Source organism: Heterodontus francisci, chromosome 3 (assembly GCF_036365525.1).
Source record: "Heterodontus francisci isolate sHetFra1 chromosome 3, sHetFra1.hap1, whole genome shotgun sequence".
In the NCBI taxonomy this organism is placed as follows: Eukaryota; Metazoa; Chordata; class Chondrichthyes; order Heterodontiformes; family Heterodontidae; genus Heterodontus; species Heterodontus francisci.
In genome coordinates, this window is record NC_090373.1 from 35,360,003 (window position 1) to 35,383,890 (window position 23,888).

Consider the following 23,888-nt stretch of genomic DNA (forward strand, 5'->3'; position numbering starts at 1 on the left):
GATGCAATGTCAGACTTTTGAGGAAAGATTTATCCCAGTGAGAAAGAAAGATTCTCTGAGAAGGATGCATCATCTGTGACTATATAAGGATATTTAAGGGGTTGGATTATACCAACCCCCTCCCCCCCCAACCCCCCCCCCGACGTCGGGGGTCTTGGCAGGGGGGCTGGAAAAGGCCTGCCACAGCCCTCATTGCTGGGAAGCCCCTGCCCCATATTACCAGTGGCAGGAACCTCATTTCAATATGGAAATAAATGTTAACGAATTAATTAATACTCCCCTCATCGCGACGGCTGTCCTGCTCCGATATTCCGACTGATTGCCGGAACTCCTGTGCCTTTGGATCTCCATTTGGAGATCCGAGGCGGAACATTGGTGGGGAGGGGGGGAGCAGTTAAGTTTTCAGGGCGGGGTGGGGAGTGAGGAAAACTCTTGCGATTGGTTAAGGGGTGCAGGGAACGGGTTGCAGATGAAAGTGAATAAGGTTCGGGGGAATGGTTGGGATCGGAAGATAAGTTTTTTTTGGAGGGGGAAGAAGGCAATCAATAAAGTCTTTAGTCGGGGTGGGGGTGGTGGGAGAGGGGCTTGAATCATATATTACATTTTTGAAATGAAATTTATAGTGACTGTTCCCTGAAACATGTAAATTAACTTTAAGGGCTGGAAGCACTTGAAAAACGGCGCTGGTGCCTGCGTAGTGGTGCTGGCGCTGTTGCTGGGGATGGAGCGCCCACCCACTCCATGTAAATGAGCCGCCATGCTAAATATCGCGGCGGCTCCGCGGAGCAAATCCCACACGTGAGCACTACCGTTTTTGAAGGCGGCGAGCTGGAAAAATTCCGGTCAAGGATAGTATCAAATTAAAAGAAAACTGCACAAATCTACAAAGATTAATGGTAGGTCAAAAGATTGGGCAGATCTTAAGAAGCAGCAAAGAATGATGAAAAAAGTAATTAAGAAGGAGAAAGTAGAGAGAAAACTAGCCAGGAATATAAACATAGATAGTAAGAGTTTCTACAAATATTTGATAGGAAAAGAGTAACTAAATCTAGAGTTGGTCATAGAATCATAGAAAGTTTACAGCACACAAAGAGGCCACTTGGCCCATCATGTCTCTGCTGACCGAAAGAAAAGAGCCACATAGTCTAATCCCATTGTCCAGCATTTTGTTCATAACCCCGCAGGTTACAGCAATTCAAGTGCACATCCAGGCACCTTTTAAATGAGATCAAGTTTTCTGCCTCTACCAGCCTTTCAGGCAGTGAGTTCCAGACCCCCATTCCTCATCTCCCTTCTAATCCTTCTACCAATCACCTTAAATCTATGCCCCCTCATCATTGACCTCTCTGCTAAAGTAAATAGGCCCTTCACTTCCACTCTATCCAGGCCCCTCACAATTTTGTACATCTCAATAAAGTGTCCCCTCAGCCTCCTCTGTGAACAACCCCAACCTATCCACTCTAACCTCATAGCTGCAATTTTACAGTCCTGACAACATCCTCGTAAATCTCCTCTGTACCCTCTCTAGTGCATTTACATCCTTTCTGTAATGAGGTGACCAGAACTGCACACAGTACTCAAGTTGTGGTCTAACTAATATTTTATATAGTTCCAACATAACCTCCCTACTCTTATATTGAATGCCCCGGCTAATAAATGAAAGGATTCCATATGCCTTCTTAACCACTTTATCGACCTGTCCTGCTACCTTCAGGGCTTTGTGGACATACGCTTCAAGGTCCCTCACTTCCTCTAAACTTCTCAGTATTCTCCCATTTTTTGTGTATTCCTTTGTCTTGTTTGACCTACCCAAAGCATCGTCTCACACTTCTCTGGGTTAAATTTCATTTGCCACTTTTCTGCCCACCTGACCAGTACATTGAGATCTTCCTGCAGTCTACAGCTATCCTCCTCGTTATCAACCACGCGGCCAATTTTTGTGTCATCTGCAAACTTCTTGATCATTCCCCCTACATTTATGTTCAAATCGTTATATAGCATAAAAGCACAAGACCGAGTACTGAGCCCTGCAGAACCCCACTGGAAAGAGCCATTTAGTCATAAAAACACCTTTTGTTTCCTGCCACTGAGCCAATTTTGTATCCAACTTGCTGCATTCCCTTGGATCCCATGGGCTTTTTTTAACCAGTCAGTCATGTGAGAGCTTGTCAAATGCCTTGCTACAATCCATGTAGACCACATCAACTGCACTACCCTCATTAATCCTCCTTGTTACTTGCTCAAAAAATTCAATTAAGTTAGTCAGACACGACCTTCCCTTAACAAATCCATGCTGACTATCCTTGATTAATTATCAATTAACAATTTATCTTGTCACTCAGAATTGATTCCAAAAATTTGCCCATTACTGAGGTGATACTGACTGGCCTGTAATTATTCGGTCTACCCCTCGCTCCCTTTTTAAACAAAGGTACAATGTTCGCAGTTCTCCAATCCTCTGGCACCAGATCTGTATCCATTGAGGACTGGAAAATGATGGTCAGACCTTCATTTCCTCCATGGCTTCTTTTAACAGCTTGGGGTACATTTCATCCAGCCCTGGTGATTTATCCACTTTCAAGGATGTTGACCCACCTTAATACTTCCTCTCTCCCTTTTGCTTATCACATCCAATATTTCACACTCACTCCTTAACTACAATGTCTGCATTGTTCCCCTCGTTTGTGAAGATAGATGCATGGTATTCATTAACAACCATACCAACATCTTCTGCCCCTACATACGTTTTGGTCTTTTATGGGCCCGACTCTTTCCTTAGTTATCCTCTTACCCTTCTTTGGCTTCCTTATCTCGAGACACAATGGGTAAGCGTCTGGAGGTGGTCAGTGATGTGTGGAGCAGCGCCTGGAGTGGCTATAAAGGCCAATTCTAGAGTGACAGGTTCTTTCACAGGTGCTGCAGAAATATTTGTTTGTCGGGGCTGTTACACAGTTGGCTCTCCCCTTGCGCCTCTGTCTTTTTTCCTGTCAACTGCTAAGTCTATTCGACTGACCACACTTTAGCCCCGCCTTTAGGGCTGCCCGCCAGCTCTGGCGAATGCTGGCAACTGACTCCCACGACTTGTGATCAATGTCACAGGACTTCATGTCGCGTTTGCAGACGTCTTTAAAGCGGAGACATGGAGGGCCGGTGGGTCTGATACCAGTGGCGAGCTCGCTGTACAATGTGTCTTTGGGGATCCTGCCATCTTCCATGCGGCTCACATGGCCAAGCCATCTCAAGCCCCGCTGACTCAGTAGTGTGTATAAGCTGGGGATGTTGGCCGCCTCGAGGACTTCTGTGTTGGAGATACGGTCCTGCCACCTGATGCCAATTCTTCTCCGGAGGCAGCGAAGATGGAATGAATTGAGACGTCGCTCTTGGCTGACATACGTTGTCCAGGCCTCGCTGCCATAGAGCAAGATACTGAGGACACAGGCTTGATACACTCGGACTTTTGTGTTCCGTGTCAGTGCGCCATTTTCCCACACACTCTTGGCCAGTCTGGACACAGCAGTGGAAGCCTTTCCCATGCGCTTGTTGATTTCTGCATCTAGAGACAGGTTACTGGTGATAGTTGAGCCTAGGTAGGTGAACTCTTGAACCACTTCCAGAGCGTGGTCGCCAATATTGATGGATGGAGCGTTTCTGACGTCCTGTCCCATGATGTTTGTTTTCTTGAGGCTGATGGTTAGGCCAAATTCGTTGCAGGCAGCTGAAACCCTGTCGATGAGACTCTGCAGACACTCTTCAGTGTGAGATGTTAAAGCAGCATCGTCATCAAAGAGGAGTTCCCTGATGAGGACTTTCCGTACTTTGGACTTCGCTCTTAGACGGGCAACGTTGAACAACCTGCCCCCTGATCTTGTGTGGAGGAAAATTCCTTCTTCTGAAGACTTGAACGCGTATGAGAGCAGCAGGGAGAAAAAAATCCCAAAAAGTGTGGGTGCGAGAACACAGCCCTGTTTCACGCCACTCAGGATAGGAAAGGGGTCTGATGAGGAGCCGCCATGTTGAATTGTGCCTTTCATATTGTCATGGAATGAGGTGATGATACTTAGTAGCTTTGGTGGACATCCAATCTTTTCTAGTAGTCTGAAGAGACCACGTCTGCTGACGAGATCAAAGGCTTTGGTGAGATCAATGAAAGCAATGTAGAGGGGCATCTGTTGTTCGCGGCATTTCTCCTGTATCTGACGAAGGGAGAACAGCATGTCAATGGTCGATCTCTCTGCATGAAAGCCACACTGTGCCTCAGGGTAGACGCGCTCAGCCAGCTTCTGGAGCCTGTTTAAAGCGACTCGAGTAAAGACCTTCCCCACTCTGCTGAGCAGGGAGATTCCACGGTAGTTGTTGCAGTCACCATGGTCACCTTTGTTTTTATAGAGGGTGATGATATTGGCATCGCGCATGTCCTGAGGTACTGCTCCCTCGGCTAGAGAATCAATGGCATCACTGAGTTCCGATTTTGTTGGCTGTACGTCCAGCTCTTCCATGACTGGTAGAGGCTGGGCTGCATTGAGGGCAGTCTCAGTGACAACATTCTCCCTGGAGTACAGTTCTAGGTAGTGCTCAACCCAGCGGTCCATTTGTCTGCGTTGGTCAGTGATTATGTCCCCTGATTTAGATTACCCTTAATGTATTGATAAAGCATCTTTGGGCACTCCTTGATCTTACTTGTCCTTCATGTCCTCTCTTTGCTTTCCTAATTTCCTTTTTGATTTCATCCTTCCACTTACTATACTCCTCTCTGCTTTCTATAGTATTGAGTTCTTGGTGTCAGACGTAAGCTTTCCTTTTCTGCCTTATCATACCCTGTAAGCTCCTTGACATTCAGGGGACTGTAGATTTGGCCGTCCCACCCTTTTTCTTTGTGGGAACATGTTTACTCTGAAATCCTTAAATCTCCCCTTTGAATGCCTGCCACTGCTCTGACACTGATTTACCTTCAAGTAGCAGTTTCCAGTCCAGTTTTGCTAAGCCACTTCCCAGCGTCGTAAAATTGGCCCTACCCCAATTTAGAACTTTAACTCTTGTTCTATCTCTGTCCTTTTCCATACTTATGTTAACACTAACTGAATTATGATCCCTACCACCAAAATGCTCTCCCACTGCCACTCCTTCCACCTGCCGAGCTTCATTACCTAAAAGCAAGCCCTCTCTTTTTGGACTTTCTACATACTGGCCAAAATGGTCCTCCTGAATACACCTTAAGAATTCTGTTCCCTCCATTTCACACTAAAACTATCCCAGTTAATATTGGTCCTATAGAGAGTGAGTCTGGGGAACTGATAATGGAAAACAGGAAATGACGGCAGCGTAGAGCAGGTATTTTCCATCTATTTTCACTTTTGGAGATTAGAAAACCTGCCAAAGATACTTGAAAATCAAGAAGTGAAAGGGAGGAACTTAAAACAATCACCAGGGACAAGATGCTGGGAAAATTGTTTAGACCTAAAGGCTGACAAGTTCCCAGGACCAGATTGCCTGCATCCTAGGATCTTAAAAGAGAAGTGGCTGCAGAGATAGTAGAGCCTTTGGTCATAATCTTCCAAAATTCCTTAGATACTGGAAGGGTCCCAGCAGATTGGAAAATAGAATGTAACACCTTTATTCAAGAACGGAGGGAGATAGAAAGCAGTAAATTATAGTCCAGTTCGCCTAATGTCTGTCATAGGGAAATTACTAGAATCCATTATTAAGAAGGTTATAGCTGGAGACTTAGAAAATCGTAATGGGATCAGACAAAATCAACATGGTTTAGTGAAAGGGAAATCATGTTTAACTAATTTATTAGAGTTCTTTGAGGAAATAACAAACAAGGTGGATAAAGGGGAACCTGAGGATGTGGTGTACTTAGATGTCCAAAAGGTATTTGATAAGGTGCCACATCAAAGGTTACTGCACAAGATAAGAGCACATGGTGTAGAGGGGTAACATATTAGCATGGATAAAGGACTGGTTAGCTAACAGGATGTAGAGAGTAGTGATAAATAGGTCATTTACAGGTTGGCAAGTTGCAACTAGGAGTGCCACAGGGCTCAGTGCTGGGGCTTCAACTATTTACAATTTATATCAATGACATGGATGACGGGACCGAATGCATGGTAGCTAAATTTGTCGATGACACCAAGATAGAAAGGAAAGTAAGCCATCAAGAGGAGGTAAAGAGTCTACAAAGGTTTGGTTAAGTTAGTGGGGAAAATTTGACAGATGGAGTATAATGTGGGAAAATGTGAACTTGTCCACTCAGGCAGGAAGATTAGAAAAGCAGTATACTATTTAAAGGGAGAGAAATTTCAGAACTCAGCGCTACAGAAGGATCTGGGTGTCCTGGTACATGAATCACAAAAGGTTAGTATGCAGATACAGCCAGTGATTAGGAAGGCAAATGGAATGTTGGTGTTTATTGCAAGGGGAATTGAGTATAAATTAGGGAAGTTGTACAGAGTCTTGGTGAGACCACATCTGGTGTAGGTTTACTTGACTAATTCCAGGGATGAAGGACTTTTCTTATGAAGAAAGGTTGAACAAGTTGGGCCTATGCCTGTTGAAGTTTAGAAGAATGAGAGGTGATCTTATTGAAACATATAAGATCCTGAGGGGACTTGATAGGGTGGATACTGGGAGGATGTTTCCTCTTTGGGGGAGACTAGAACTCGGGGACACAGTTTAAGAATAAGTGGTCCCCCTTTTAAGATGGAGATGAGGACAGTTGATTGGCACCTCATCCACAAACATTCACACCCTCCAGCACCGATGCACAGTGGCAGCAGTGTGTAGCATCAACAAGATGCCGTGCAGCAACACACCAGGGCTCTGTAGGCAGCACCTTCCAAACCTGCTACTTCTAGCACCTAGGACAAGGGCAGCAAATGCATGGGAAAACCACCTGCATGTTCCCCTCCAAGCCACACACCATCCTGACGTGGAACTATATGACTGTTCCTTCACTGTCACTGGGTCAAAATCCTGGAACTCCCTTCCTAACAGCATTGTGGGTGTACTTACCTAACATGGACTGCAGCAGTTCAAGAAGGCAGCTCACCACCACCTTCTCAAGGGCAATTAGGGATGAGCAATAAATGCTGGCCTAGCCAGCGATGCCCACATCCCATGAATGCATTTTTAAAAAATGAATTGGACTAAATACGCAAAAATCAGGGATGTGATATAAGTGTTATATATTGCTGTAATATTTGTACAGAGCTCGGAACTAATTAGCTAGGAACTAATTGTTATGGGCAAGAGTGTTCTGGGAGACCACATTCACTGCTGTACTGCAGTCATGTGATGTGTAATATGACACCACTCCAAATAGTCCCTACTGGGCAGCATGGAAGCTGAATGAATAAACAAACAGCTCCAACATTTCTAACTTTAAAATGTGATTATTTATAAATTATGGGAACCAGAAGACAACCAGGAGACATAATATGGTGTCAGCAGTTGTCTGTGAGTAAACCTAAAACATTTTTAAAGAATTTCATGCTGAATTAGATTGGGAAAAATTGACCCAAGTTAGTGCCAGAGAGAGAGAAAGCAACTGAGTGCATCCTGCGAAAATGAAAAACAAAATGTCAGCCAGCAGAGCAATGAATGCACAACTACAACCCATAATGAATTGGAAGCTTATGATGTCGTGGAAGCATTTCAGAAGTTTAAACCAAAGTGCAGATTGACATTCAGTAGTTTTCTAAAAGGCACTAGCAATGAAGAGAGGGTCAGCTATATCCTTCTGTGGGCAGGAGATAAAGGATTAAATTTATTTCATAGCTGGGAGCTGAGTGAAGAGGGTAGCAGAAACCCAGACAAAATTCAGCATCTATCTCCAGCCAAAACCAAATTATCAGATCTACCAATATGAATATCAAGGCCTCAGATAGGAGTTAGGTGAGTCTGTTGACAATTTTGTATCAACATTGAAAAATGCAGCCACAAAATTTAAATTGAAGGACACAGATGATCAGCCAATTTGGGGTCTGCACACCCTGCAATACAGAAGTCTTTAATTGGGAAGGACAAGCTCACAATATCGCAGGTTGTAGACACTGGCAGAGCACATGAAGCTATGAGCAGACAGATGAAGACACTCACTACCCAAACAGCTAGCCTGCAGTTAAGCCAAGAGAAGGGAAGCAGGGTTGATGCAGTGAAACAGAAACAAAAGAATGTACACCAAACAGAGAGGAATATGTGCAGGAGCTGTGGACGACCACATGAGTTCACAGACAGAATGAAATGTCCTGCATATGGATCAATCTGCAGAGCTTGCGGAAAGACCAATCATTAGGAAAAGATGTGCAGAACAAAGGAAGAAGGTGATAGACTGATCACCAGAGACAGAGTAACAGGGCAAATGAGTAGGAAAAGAACCAAAAACATTCATACCCTGGAGGATGACGATAAGTTTGAGAACACAAGAGACATAGGAACCATATAACTGCATGAATTGTTTGGATGTGACAGTTCCCAGAGAAAAGAAATTCACACGACCATTCAGACCAGGAAGAGGGTGAGAAATAAGCCCACAGCAATAAATCTGAAGGTGAAGCTTGATACCAGAGCACAGAGTAGCATCATTCCATGCAGACTATACTAGAAGATCTTGCCTGAAAATTTGGAGGAAAATGGTTATCCAAGGGAAGGTGCTCTGAAACTAAACAACGTCATGCTAACAGCATATGGGGAACTGAGATTTGACAGCTAGGAACAACCCAAATTAGAGGGACACACAAAGGAAAATATGTTAACTCTATGTTCTACATCACTGAAACGGATGGTCCAGCTATCCTGGGGTTGAGCAGTTACGAAGAGCTGCAAATTATCTCAGTAAACCATGAGATGAAGGAGGCGATACTGAGGGTTAAACTAAGTACACCTATTGAAAAGTGCCCTCCAATCAGAAGCAAAGAAGATCTGGTACAGATGTAGCCAGAGTGTTTTGATGAGACTGTCAGATGCTTTAAAGATTTTGAATATCACATCACTGTTGTCCCAGCGATGAAACCAGCGATTCAGTAGAACTAAAAGGAAAGCATGAAAGAGAGCTCCAAGAGATGGAAGAAAAGAAAGTGATCACCAGAGTGACAGAGCCTACAGATTGCGTAAATTCCATCATGGTGAGAGAGAAGCTGAATGGACGGCTAAGAATTTACCTGAATCCCAAAGATCTTAATCAAGCAATAAAGAGGAATCACTACCCTATTTCCAACACTGCAAGAGATCACACCAGGACTAGCAGGGGAAAAAGTTTTCAGCAAATTTGATGCCAGAAATAGCCACTGGAATGTGAAGCTTGACAAGAACTCTTCACTGTTGATAACATTCAACACACCCTTTGGATGGTACAAATTCCTGTGTCTACCTTTTGGTCTTAAAGTGAGCCAGGATATGTTCCAGCAGAAAGTGGATGAGATATACAGGTGATGTATAGGAGCAGTCGGCATAGCTGATGATATCCACATATATAGTGTAGATGGAAAAGATCATGACAACCATCTACATGAAGCCATGGAGAGAACCAGGAAAGCTGGGATCAAGCTAAATACAGACAAGTGCATTGTGAAAGTGACAGAATGCCAGTTCTTCGGAATGGTGTTATGACCAGGTGAAGAAGAGGGTCTCAGGCTCCCCATTTGCCCCTTCTCTGGTTTGGCCACAACAGGGTTTATCCTTTTTAGCACAGTGAATGAACATACCAACTCAGTGAGCACTTGTTCCTGTTCTTCTAACATCATTGCTAATGAACCAGACAGGTTTTCTTGAGTTTAAACAAGAAAAATATAAGTTTATTATCCTAAACACTCTAAACCAGTTAAAATTACTAAAATACGCTACGCATCCACACACACATTCACAGAAGAGTCACACACACACAAATAGATTACAGAGCGAAAAACAGAGTTGGGTGGTTGGAGTACATAGAACATAGAACATAGAACAGGACAGCACAGTACAGGCCCTTCGGCCCACGATGTTGTGCCAAACCTTTAACCTACTCTAAGATCCAAGTAACTACCTACCCTTCATTCTACTATCATCCATGTACCGATCCAAGAGTCGCTTAAATGCCCCTAATGTATCTGCTTCTACTACCAGCGCATTCCACGCACCCACCACTCTCTGTGTAAAGAACCTACCTCTGACATCTCCCCGAAACCTTCCTCCAATCACCCTAAAATTATGCCCCCTGGTGATAGCCCTTTCCACCCTGGGAAAAAGTCTCTGACTATCCACTCTATCTATGCCTCTCATCATCTTGTACCCCTCTATCAAGTCACCTCTCATCCTTACTCGCTCCAATGAGAAAAGCCCTAGCTCCCTCAATCTTTTTTCGTAGGACATGCCCTCCAGTCCAGGCAGCATCCTGGTAAATCTCCTCTGCACCCTCTCTAAAGCTTCCACATCCTTCCTATAATGAGGAGACCAGAACTGAACACAATATTCCAAGTGTGGTCGAACCAGGGCCTTATAGAGCTGCAGCATAACCTCGCGGCTCTTAAACTCAATCCCCCTGTTAATGAAAGCCAACACACCATACGCCTTCTTAACAACCCGATCAACTTGGGTGGCAACTTTGAGCGATCTATGGACATGGACCCCAAGATCCCTCTGTACCTCCACACTACCAAGAAGCCTGTCTTTAAGCCTGTATTCCGCATTCAAATTCAACCTTCCAAAATGAATCACTTCACACTTTTCCAGGTTGAACTCCATCTGTCACTTCTCAACCCAGCTCTGCATCCTGTCAATGTCCCGTTGCAACCTACAACAGCCTTCCACACTATCCACAACTCCAGCAACCTTCGTGTCATCGGCAAACTTGCTAACACAGCCTTTCACTTTCTCATCCAAGTCATTTATAAAAATCACAAAGAGCAGAGGTCCCAGAACAGATCCTTGTGGAACACCACTGGTCACCGAGCTTCATGCTGAATACTTTCCATCTACTACCACCCTTTGTCTTCTATGGGCCAGCCAATTTTGTATCCAGACAGCCAACTTCCCCTGTATCCCATGCCGCCTCACTTTCTGAATGAGCCTACCATGGGGAACCTTATCAAACGCCTTGCTAAAATCCATATACACCACATCCACTGCTCTTCCTTCATCAATGTGTTTTGTCACATCTTCAAAGAATTCAATAAGGCACTTAATTATGGAATTTAAATACTGAATCTTAGTCCCAGAGTCCTGAGTTGAAATTGTAGTCCTGAAGTCCTTGCTGGGCTACATGCACAATGCGGACTTGCTTCTCAGGCCCTGGAAGGCAGAAGAGGGTGTTTGGTCCTTGAGGGTGTTTGGTCCTTGTCCCCTAGTTGCTGGCAGTGCTGATCTGTAGGTTTGAGGCTTTATCAGTTGCAGATGAGGCTTCTCTGGATCTTTACTGAAGAGAGAGAGAGAGGGAGAGAGACTGCTTCTCCCTTGATGGCTTACAGTTACTGTCCTGCTTTCTGACTCACAAAAACTCACAGTCTCCCCAGAGTTGTACAATCAGTCACATGACATTCGCAACCCTCTTTGTGTTTTAATGGGGCCTTCTGGAATGTTCTGAACTTCAAGACTCTCCCCTCAGCCTGTCCAGTCACACTTGGTGGAAGTTGGCTCTTTCAAAGTCAATGGGTGTCAATAGCTGCTGATGACTGTGTTGAGAAAGCCATTTCAGGTAATTTAATCAGAGAGCATCCCCATTGTTCTGGCTAGGTTGCCTCAGTCATGTTGTCTCCAGTGTACTATGTTGCTGTTTTATATGCAAATTGCCGTGGCCATCTTGGCTGCCAGGTTACTCTTTTTAAAATAAGTTAATTGTAAAAATTCCCAGCAAAAGTCTAAGGCAAGGTTCCAACTGATAAAATTAATATTTTCCCATTTGGCATGTGGCTTTTCATGACAGTGTACACACCTGACAGGGTCAGGCTGAGTAGTGAAAGAATCTCAGTCAGCTCTGGCATGGAAGCCCCAAGAGACAAGAAAGAGTTGAGAAGATTCCTTGGCTTGATCCATACATGAGCTCCTTCATTCCACATATGTTGGAACACACAGCAAACCTGCAGGAGCTGATAAAAGAAGGTGTTGAGTAACAGAGGTCAGAATCACATGACAGGAATTTCAACAAACTCAAAAAGGTAGTATGCAAGGCGACAAGTCTGTCATACTACGGCAAAAAGAAACCTGTCACTCTGCAAGTAGATGCTACCACAAAAGGACTGGGAGTAGCCCTGGTACAAGAGGGAAAGCCGATTGCATTTGCATCCAATGCTCTAACTTTAGCTGAGACCAGATATGCCTACATAGAAAGAGAACTTCTGGCAGTTGTGTATGGATGTGATACGTTCCATACATATCTTTATGGGAGAAAGTTCATAGTAGAGAGTGGCCATCATCCACTGGAGCAGATCTACAAGAAAAATCTATGTAAAGCAGCAGCATGGCTGCAGAGGTTACTCCTGGGGCTTCAGAGTTGTGAAATACAAGCCAGGAAGAGAAACGGTGCTGGCACCTACCCTATCTCAGTTGTCACCACAGGAGAGACATGAGGTGAAAGATCTAGGTATAAAGATTCATCACCTCGTGAACATAATACCACTGAAATGGAGTCAAATTAGAGATCAGAACAGCAAAGATGAGGAGTTAGAGATGCTCTCAAAACTAGTGATCCAGGGATGGCGTAATAAGATACAGCAAACATATAACAGGGAGTTGATGTAGTGGTAATGTCACTGGATTAGCCATCCAGAGGCCCATGCTAATTCTTTGAGGACACGGATTCAACTCCCAACATCACAGCTGGTGGAATTTAAATTCAATTAATAAATCCGGAATTTAAAAAAAAAACTAGTCTCAGGAATGGTGACCAAGAAACCATTGTCGATTGCCATAAAAAAAAAACATCTGGTTCACGAATGTCCTTTTGGGGAAGGAAATCTACCATCCTTCCCTGATCTGGCCTACATGTGTCTCCAGACCCACAGCAATATGGTTGACTCTGAAATAGCCTTGCAAGCCACTCAGTTTACCAAATTGCCAGAGAAATGTCTAAAAGGAATGAAACCAGACGAACCAGCTGGCATCGACCTAAGCACCGGAAACGACAACAGCAAACCCAGCCCTGCTGACCAAACAAAGTTCACCTTATTAAGATCTGAGGGCTTGTGCCAAAATTGGGAGGGCTGCCCCACAGACTAGTCAAACAACAGCCTGACATAGTCATACTCACAGAATCATACCTTACAGATAATCACCATCACCAGACATCACCATCACCATCCCTGGGTATGCCCTGTCCCACCGACAGGACAGACCACCAGAGGTGGCAGCACAATTGTATACAGTCGGGAGGGAGTTGCCCTGGGAGTCCTCAACATCAACTCTGAACTCCATGAAGCCTCATGGCATCAGGTCAAACATGACCATGGAAACCTCCTGCTGATTACTACCTACTGCTCTCTCTCAGCTGATGAATCAATAATCCTCCGTGTTGATCACCACTTGGAAGATGCACTGAGGGTGGCAAGGGCACAGAATATACTCTGATTGAGTTGGTTGAGTCCTGAAGGACATAGCTGCCAGACTGTGCCTGCGGCAGGTGGTGAGAGAACCAAAAAGAGGGAAAAACTTATTTAACCTTGTCCTCACCAATCTACTTGTCACAGATGCATCTGTCCATGACGGTATTGGTAGGAGTGACCACCGCACAATCCTTGTGGGGACGAAGTTCTGTCTTCACACTGAGAATACCCCACATTGTGTTGTGTGACACTACCACCATGCTTAATGGGATAAATTTCGAACAGATCTAGCAATGCAAAACTGGGCATCCATGAGGCTCGGTGGACCATTAGCAGCAGAATTGTACTCAACCACAATCTGTAACCCCATGGCCCAGCATATCCCCCACTTTTCCATTACCATCAAACTGGGGGGGATCAACCCTAGTTCAATGAAAAATGCAGGAGGGCATGCCAACAACAGTATCAGACATACCTAAAACTGTGGTGTCAGCCTGGCGAAGCTACACCACAGGACTACACCATGCAGGACTGCATGCCAAACAGCGGAAGCAGCGTGAGATAGACAGAGCAAAAAGATCCCACAACCAATGGATCAGATTTAAGCTCTACAGTCCTGCCACATCCAGGAGTGAATGGTGGTGGACAATGAACAAAGCAGCAGGAGGAGGTGGCTCCACAAATATCCCCATCCTCAATAATGGAGGAACCCAGCACATCAGTGCAAAAGGCAAGGCTGAAGCATTCGCAACCATTTTCAGCCAGATGTGCTGAGTGGATGATCTATCTCGGCCTCCTCCTGAGGTACCCAGCATCGCAGATGCCAGTCTCTAGCCAATTTGATTCACTCCACGTGATATCAAGAAATGGCTGAAGGCACTGGATACAGCAAAGGCAATGGGCCCTGACAACTTCCCGGCTGCAGTACTGAAGACCTGTGCTCCAGAACTTGCTGCACCCTCGCCAAGTTGTTCCAGTACAGCTACAACACTGGCATCTACCCAGCAATGTGGAAAATTGCCCAGCTATGTCCTATACACAAAAAGCAGGACCAATCCATCCCAGCCATTGCTGCCTGATCAGACTACTCTCGAAAATCAGTAAAGTGATGGAAGGTGTTGTTGACAGTGCTATCAAGGGGCATTTACTCAGCAATAACCTGATACTCAGTTTGGTTTCTGCTGGGGTCAGTCAGCTCCTGACCTCATGACAGCCTTGTTCTAATCATAGACAAAAGAGCTGAACTCAAGGGGTGAAGTGAGAGTGACTGCCCTTGACATCAAGGCAGCATTTGACCGAGTTTGGCATCAAGGAACCCTAGTGAAACTGGAGTCAATGGGAATCAGGGGGAAAACACTCCACTAGTTGGAGTCATACTTAGCACAAAGGAAGATGGTTGTGGTTGTTGGAGGTCAATTATCTCAGTCTCAGGACATTCCTCAGGGTAGTGTCCTAGACTCAACCATTTTCAGCTGCTTCATCAATGACCTTCCCTCCATCATAAGGTCAGAATTTGGGATGTTTACTGATGATTGCACAATGTTCAGCACCATTCATGACTCCTCAAATACTGAAGCAGTCCACATCCACATGCAGCAAGACCTGGACAACATTCCGGCTTGGGCTAATAAGTGGCAAGTAACATTCACACCACACAAGTGCCAGGCAATGGCCATCTCAAACAAGAGAGAATCCAACCATCTCCACTTGACATTCAATGGCATTATCATTGTTGAATCCCCCACTTTCAAAAACCTGGGAGTTACCATTGACCAGAAACTGAAGTGGACCAACCATATAAATGTCGTGGCTACAGGTCAGAGGCTGGGAATTCCACGACAAGTAACCCGCCTTCTGACTCCTCAAAGCCTATCTACCATCTACAAGGCACAAGCCAGAGTGTGATGGAAAACTCTCCACTTGCCTGGATGAGTGCAGCTCCAACAACACTCAAGACGCTTGACACCACCAAGGACAAAGCAGCCTGCTTGATTGGCACCCCATCCTCAACCTGCAAGCCACACACCATCCTGACCTGCAAATATATCACTTTTTCTTCATTGTCGCTGGGTCAAATTCCTGGAGCTCCTTTCCTAACAGCACTGCAGGTGTACCTACCCCACATGGACTGCAGCAGTTCAAGAAGGCGGCTCACCACCACTTTCTCAAAGGCAATTAGGGACGGACAATAAATGCTTGCCTGGCCAGCAACGCCCGCATCGAATGAACGAATAAAAATAAGCCAGCAATATGGCACTACTGGTCTATCTGAGATGACATCTCACTAGAAGATGGTGTTCTGCTAGCCAGATCCAGAATAATCATATCCAAAACAATGCAGGAAGAACATCTCCAGAAGATACATGAAGGCCACATGGGAATGGAGAGGTGTAAGCTCAGAGCCAGATCTGTTTTGTACTGGATGGGCATATACAAAGACATCAAAAATATGGTGTCTACCTGCAATATATGCCCGAAGTACAGAAGCACACTGCAGAAAGAGATGATAGTTACCGAAGTACCACCCAGACCATTGCATGCTGTAGGAGCCAATTTATTCACACACAATCAAAAATGGCATCTCATCGTCGCAGACTCCTGCTCAAAGTTACCTTTTATCTGGAAGGTGAAAGATCTAAGAGCCATAAAAATCATCTCAGCAGTACAACGATGGCAACCAATTCACCTCCAGAGAATTTAAGGAATTCACTGAATAATGTGGGTTCAACACCATCACCTCATCACCACACTCCCCATGGGGACACAGAAAGACACGTCCAGGTGATCAAAAGAACCCTTGCGACATGCTGAGATACGAAAGAACTCCCAACCCTTTCCTTATTGTCACTCTGATCTATACCTCTCAAGGCTGACATAAAATCACCTACAGAACTGTTTAATGGAATAAAACATAAAACAAAATAAAAACAGAAAGTTCTGGAAATATTCAGCAGATCAGGCAGCGTCTGTGGAAAGAGAAGCAGATTTCACGTTTCAGGTCTGACCTTTCATCAGAACAACTCTAAGACAACTCTGCCAAGCAAAATACATCCTCCAAGAGTCCAGGAGGAAATAAGACAACTCACACAACTCACTGAAGCCCAGGTAAGAGATGATCAATACTTGAACAAGCATGCAAAATTTCTACCTGAGCTGTTGAGAAAGGACAAACTGTACATGTACAGGATCCAATCTTGAAAACCTGGAGCGCAATTGTTGGTGAAGCTGAGACTCCAAGGTCATATGTCATTGCTGGTAAGCAAATGAGAAGGAACAGAGTCCTTATTCGACCCGAGCTGGAAAAACAGAAAAGACCATCAACAACACTGGAAATATCACTATACAGTGAGACAACATCAGCAATGTCACCAGCAAGTGTCACAACATTAGCAATGGCAAACACGACCCCTGCAACACCAGGAGCAACATGCGTAACATCGTCTGTGCAGCGTGCCAACTCATCACTGAGAGCGATGAATGCCAAGTCTACGAGATGGAGGCACAGCATCTTTCCACCTAAGTGATAGCGTGAATAATATTCTCAGAAAAGAAAAAAGCTTAAAAAAAAGCTCTAACCGGGGTTCAGTTTATTTCCAAAAGTTGATTGTTGATCTTCTTTAGTTTAGGGAAAAGTTGATGATTGGAACAGTTATAGTGATATAGAGGCATGTTTTTAAAGAAAGGGGGATTTATATGTTGTTATATTATTTGTGCAGAGATAGGAACTAATTAGCTAGGAACTAATTTTTAAGGGCAAGTATATTCCGGGGGCCACATTCACTGCTGCGCTGCAGTCATGTGATGTGGAACATGACACCATTCTGAACAGTTCTGCCTAAACAGCATGGAAGCTGAATGAATAAACAATGAACTCCAGCATTTCTGAATCTAAAGTGCGATTATGTCTAACTTATGGGAACTCGAAGACATAAAAATAGGATTACATTTAACAAAACTGGTTAAAAGCGTAAAACAGAAAGTAGTCATAAAAGGGCAAAACAGGGCGGTGGAGGTACTGAGTAGTGTTCCACAGAAACCACTACTTGGAACTCTGTTGTTTGTAATCTACATAAGTGACCTGGACACTGTCCTTAAGGGGGACACCTTTTGTGGTAGCCAAAAATAGAAAGAGCGTTAGAGACCAAGGATTCGGCTATTTTGTAATTTGAATATAGATTAGTTCTACAATCGAATAGATGCAAAACAAATGAAGTTCATAACATTTAGCAGATATAAACATAAAGTGTTATTCATCTGTAATAAATTAAATGTTTGCATATGGCACACACTTCCTGTTCACATCACCTTTGGTTTCTGTACAACATTTTTTGAATAATGCTCTTATGTCAACCTTGATAATGGAAAAACTCTATGGGGTTGAAATTCCAGTCAATCGGTAGGGTGAAAAGTGGATGTGTCATTTATAGGGATTCCCACTTCACAGCAGAACTTGGATGTATTATTTTCCATTGAGGGAGTTAACTGTTGGAGCTTTCAATGCTCTGTGCTTACCATCTATTGCACTCTGCACTTAGGAGAACCCAAACACAGGATAACATTGATTAGCTCATCACATGCCAAAAGCGTGCCCATAATCTTACACAGATCCCAGGACTGCTTGATGTGAGCTGTTGGGAGAAACAAAATTAAGTGTTGTCATCATCTTCATGACCTCAAGCAGAGCTGTCCAGGGCAGATGATCTTGACTGCTGTCTTTGGAGAAGAGCTTTCACAGCTCCTCGATTGTCTCCTTGGTAAATTGCATTCTTCTCACTTAGAGAGGTGCTGACAGGGATCTTCATGACCTGTAATTCTTTTGGTGGGCAGGGGGGGGAGGAAATTGGGTGATATCATCTTGTTGGACACTACCTCCTCTGTCACTCATATCCCTTTCCTTTTCTTTCATTAAAAGTTCAAACAAGAGAATTCCCAGTGGGAATGCTATCGTTGGTACTCAGACACTCTTAGAGTGGGATAAATCAACAATATCCAGGCACTTAGGCTGTCAGTGCCAAGACCAAATGCAATGTAAACAAAAATCCTCACTAGTTTCAGCTGATATTGGCAGCCGGTACATCTCTTTCAACTTGCCATTAATTACTCTTGGTGCAGGAGGGATTGAAGTATTCGGTTCTAGGCACTCCAATATCATTTCCCTTCATTAGCATTTATTTTAAACATATCCCAGCAACAGCGGCACGTGTATTTCCAGAAGACCTCAGAGAGTGATAGAAACTTCTGTACTGACATTATAAGGTGGAAACACTGGTGCAAATGGATTCCACCTCCAAATCTACCTCTAAAAATGCTGGTTATGCTTGTTCTAACTCCAATTCCTCAGAAATCACAAGGTCCTCCGGATCCCTGTCTCCATCCCCGCTTGTATTTTGATTAAATGTAAAAGTTGAACACAAAGATGGAGGGCATAGTGTGGAGCATAACATGAAAGAATTCAGTAAATATAAGGCAAGACAACTTGAGGGCTTTAGAGGGTTGTGAATCTTTGCAATTCTCTACCACAGAGGACTGTGGATGCTCAATCAATGAGTATATTCAAGATTGATATCAATAGGTTTTTAGGCAGTAAGGATATGTGTGCGGAGGTGGAGTTGATGTAGACGTTCAGCTATGATCTTATTGAATGGTGAAGCAGGCTCGATGGGTCATATGGCCTACTTCCTATATACTATGCAATTCCATGCGTTTGTTTAGTGGAATGATGGCTATTGTTTTACTTCAGATTGAGGCAGGTGCGAAAGAAGTGGCCGTTTTTGGAGCAGCCTCTGAAACGTTCAGTAAAATGAATACTAATTGTTCCATTGAAGAAAGCATGCACCGGTTTGAGGAGGTTATCAGATCAGCAAAAGATGGCAACATTCCAGTTCGAGGGTATGTGCAATGCATTTTCTTTGTCTTTCATTATCTCTATTCTTAACAACTATAGTGAATATCCTAATACACAGGGTTTATCCTTATTCAGGTAAATCGTCTTCTAACTCACACACTTTACAGAAGTAGTAAGATCTTTTCATTGAAGTTGTTTCATCATTCATTATTTTTATTGAAGTTAATGGAATTGAAAATCGTGGGAGATGTAGAACGGATGGCTGATCATTTATCACCCTTACAATTTCAACCAAATTCAAAATGACCCCAGATGAACATACAAACTGTGTTCTGCTTTTGTTATATAGGCTTTTAACATTTTATGCTGTTTAAAAATGTAAGCATTCATTGAAAAATTGTTCAGGTATGATAATAATACTTAATTTCCTGGTCACTGGATCATTCCAAGAGGCTACAAGTGAAATCTGCCAGGACAGTCAATTTGCTGCCTATTCCTGCATAAGGAAAGTAATGAATGTCTTCTTTATCAGGGGAGCCAGGCTCGTTACATTTGCTATAGGAGCAGCACATATGTTAGAGCAGCCTTTCATGTTAAATTTTCTCACTGGAATTCCCTGCGTGTTTGGAATAATACGTTGCACTTATGTGGGCAGACGACAGAGCCCCTACTCTGAACCTGTCCCATTATTTCATTCTCTTAATTTTTTATTAATTATTGGGATATGGGCATTGCTGACAAGGCCACACATTTATTGCTCATCCCTGTTTACTGAGAAGGTGGTAGTAGGCATACTTCTTGAACTGCTACAGTGAGGTTTTAGAGAACGGAATGGTTTGCTTGGTCGGTCAGGAAAGCCAGCGGCAGGAGGCTGCAACCAGGAACTGCTGGGGATGAGAGAGATCAGGCTTAGGAGAATGTGGAGCTTGACAATGGCGCGGGAGAAAAGATTATGACAAAAGCTTTGAGTAAAGGGCCGGCGGCTGCACACAAAGAATGCTATAAAAAGCACTAGCTGGCTGGAGTTTGCTGCTCCCATCTCCATTTCACGACTAGGCCTCTCGAGCCCCAGGAAATCCAGCGAATCTAAAGCATGCTCCCAACTGCACAGTGGGAGCCTGATTTAAATATTATAATGAAGTGTCCCACCTCTCCAAGAGGGACATACCCACGCCATGATACCCACCTCTGTAGTTCCCCAATTTTTAAAATTTTTAATCCTCCACCAATCCTCTCCCCCTCATTGGGCTAAATTTTACCCAGCGAGCTTGAAAAAAGGCAGGGAGCACGTGATAAGAGTAGTTTTCCCTGCTCCCCACCCCCACCCTGAAAACTTCACTCCTCCCCTCTTCCCACCAGTGTCACGCCTCGGATCTCCCAACGGAGATCTGACGGCGCGGGAGTTCCAGCCGCCCGCCAGAATATTGGCATAGGACGGCCATTGGGACAGGGTAAGTGCTTTTGCACTTACATTTATTTACATTTATTTTAATATTTAAATGAAGGCTCTGCCGCTGAGCAGCGGGGAGCTGCACCAAGGCCTCACCGCCGCCAGCAATATGGGGCGGGGCCTTTTCAGCGTCAAGGCCCCTGGCAGGCCTTCCCCGCAAGTATGTTACGGGCCTCGCCACCACAACCCCCGCGTCGAGGTCTTGGTAAAATTCAGCCCATTGTGAGTGCTTTAATATCAGCCCCAATGTCTCTATCTCTACACCTTTAGCTGAGTGAGTTCGTATGATTTATTTTGCCTCTTCCTCCCTTCTCCTGTTGCCCATCATTCTCAAATTGGAAGAAACTTTTCTCCTGCATGTAAAAACAATGTTATCTCCTATCATACAGCACAGATGAAGGGCATTCAGCCCATCGAGTCTGTGCCAGCTCTTTGATAGACTTAGCCAATTGTTCCACTCTCCTGCTCTTTATCCATAGCCCTGTAAATCTTTTCCTTTCAAGTGTATTTATCTAATTCCCTTTTGAAGGTTACTATTGGATCTTCTTCCACCATCATTTCATGCAGTACATTCCGGATCAAAGCAACCTTAAATCCATTCATCTGATTACTGACCTTTCTGCCACTGGAAACAATTTCTCCTGATTTACTCTCTCAAAGCCATTCATAATTTTGAACACTCTATCAAATTTCGTCTTAACCTTCTGTGCTCTAAGGAGAATATTTCATTTGGAAAGTATCTGTGAACACTCATCATTTGCCTTATGGATTTCCCATGAAGAAAGTGAGGTTTTGAAGGACATGCATGCATTTTTGGATGGATGTTAAAGCATTTATATGTAGCATCCATATGAAAGAGTCACTGTAGTTCATTTAGTGATTCATGAGATACCCTTAAGTTTGTGATGACACTTTTAGTGTTAAAGCTGGCCTGCTGTCTAAAAGGTTCACATATACACATTAATGGCAGCTTGCAGCCATCCCATTAGCCTTTGCTGACTGAGTGAAGCCCATAAACTTCTTTCAACATTGGAAGGGATCCTAGAGATTAGGCAGTTGGCACTCACTCCCTGCACGACCTTCACATGGCCCCTGCTGCTGCATTGGCTGATTTCTTCTCTGCCACATCTTTAATGATATCCCTACTTTTCTAATTTTGTTAAGGAGATGAGCACCACTCTCTGAAGTTTGCTGCTCTTTAATCCCTTAGCTGAAGCCATTTCAAATCCTCTTGACTAAGGTTTCACCTTCAAGGATGGCCCAGTTTGAAATCCTGACGTTGCACCCTGGCAACACCTTCCTTCACCCCAACATGCCCACCCCAGTATGTAAAACTAAATAAAATCGGAGAACTAAAATAATTGCTGAAAATGGAAGATCATATAATAGCAGTAACTGAAATACAGATGCAGCTGGGTCAGGATTGGCAATTAAATATTCCAAGTTATAAAACTTTCAGGAGGGAGAGGATAGGAAGCAAGTGGAGCTTTATCAATGAGAGGCAATATCATTGAACTAATCCATAAGGATCTAAATAGAAACTTTTCATTCAAACCAAATCCATTTGGATTGAGCTAAAAAAAGCACAAGAGTTCAGTCACATTCCTAGGAGTGTGTTTCAAACTGTCAAACAATGGAAAGGAAATTGAGGATTTAATTTACAGACAAATTGGAGATGAGTGTATAAATTATCAGAGATTTTAATTTTCCATAAACAGATTGGGATGGGGAGAGTACTTGTGGCAAGGGGGAAATGTATCTGTGATATACTCAGAACTGTTTTCTAAGTCATTTTGTTGCTATTCTAACAAGAAATGAAGTCACTACTTGATATAGTTCGAGGTAATAAAATGGAGCAAGTGGACAACATCAGGGCAACAATGAACACAATATAATTAGGTTCAACATGAGCAGAAAAGGAAAGGAGAAAAAGATCAAAGAAAAGGTATTTGACTGGAAAAAACTAATAATAGCAAGATGAAAAGGAACCTGGCCCAGATTGAAAGACTGGGAAAGTTGACAGATAGAGCAGCAATTTGGCAAGGGGACAAATCAAGTATATTACAGGAAAAAAGGTGTGTATCATAAACTGTAATTCCTTGGATTATTAGATTAAATCAAGTTTGAAATTACAAAAATGGAACAATTTCAGAACAAAAGACAGAACAAATGTAAGAAATAATGGAAAGATACTAAAAAGGAGAATTGAAAGATTTGGGCCTGAATTTTATTTGTGCGCCATGCTATGCGCAGGGGCTCATTTAAATAGTGGGGGGGGGGGGTGCGGAGCAGCCGCCCCCGATGACATGGGGGGGGGTGCCGTCATGTCCATGGCAATGGCATTGGGCGCCACTGCGCAGGCACCAGCGCCATTTTTAAAGGGCTTTAAGCCCTGAGCAGAAATTTAAATTTTTAAAGGGACCAGGAATGTAATTTTTAATAAAAACAGTAACTTCACATAAAAGTGCCACTTCCACCGCACCCGCCCTCACAATGATCACACAATAGATTTATTTCCCTCTCCCCCCAAAAAAAACATTCCTGACAGTCCCGAACTTTAAACCCCAAACTTGGCACTCTTTGCCTTTTAACCCCTTCCCATCATCCCCACAGTCAATATTTTCCCCGTACCTCCACCCTCCTGCCCCTCTCCACCAGGTTCTCGCCTCGGAACTCCGTACAGAGTGCCAAAGAGGTGCAAGCTGTGTTTGAAATCGGTAAAATTGGCATGGGACGTCGTCGCCTGCAGGTAAGTTTATCAGCATCAAATTTAGGTTCATTTGAATATTTAGATGAAGGGCCTGCTATCAGGTGGCAGGCGGGCCGCACCGAGTTCCCCTCGCTGCCGGTATTATGTGGCGGGCCCTTCTCAACATCACGGATCGAGGCGGGCCTCTCTCCGCAGAATTCTACTGGCCCCTGCGCCATGACCTGCAGAGTCAGGAGGCCGGTAAAATTCAGCCCTGTATGTGAGAGAATGTTAGAAAAAAACAATTCTACGAGTACATTGATATTAAGCGGATAATTAAGGTAAAGGTAGAGGTACTAGATCAAAATCTTGGAATACTCTACCTAGCACCAT

At 43.9% G+C, this 23,888-nt stretch overlaps 1 protein-coding gene across 1 annotated transcript in view; it reads left to right on the forward strand.

The window, feature by feature from the left end:
* hmgcll1 (3-hydroxymethyl-3-methylglutaryl-CoA lyase like 1) overlaps positions 1 to 23,888 on the forward strand; it is a 260,435-nt gene that overhangs the window by 73,384 nt on the left and 163,163 nt on the right. The window contains exon 5 of the mRNA XM_068017323.1: positions 19,252 to 19,400. Within this exon, the coding sequence (XP_067873424.1) occupies positions 19,252 to 19,400 (149 nt within the window). The remainder of the gene's footprint in view (positions 1 to 19,251; positions 19,401 to 23,888) is intronic.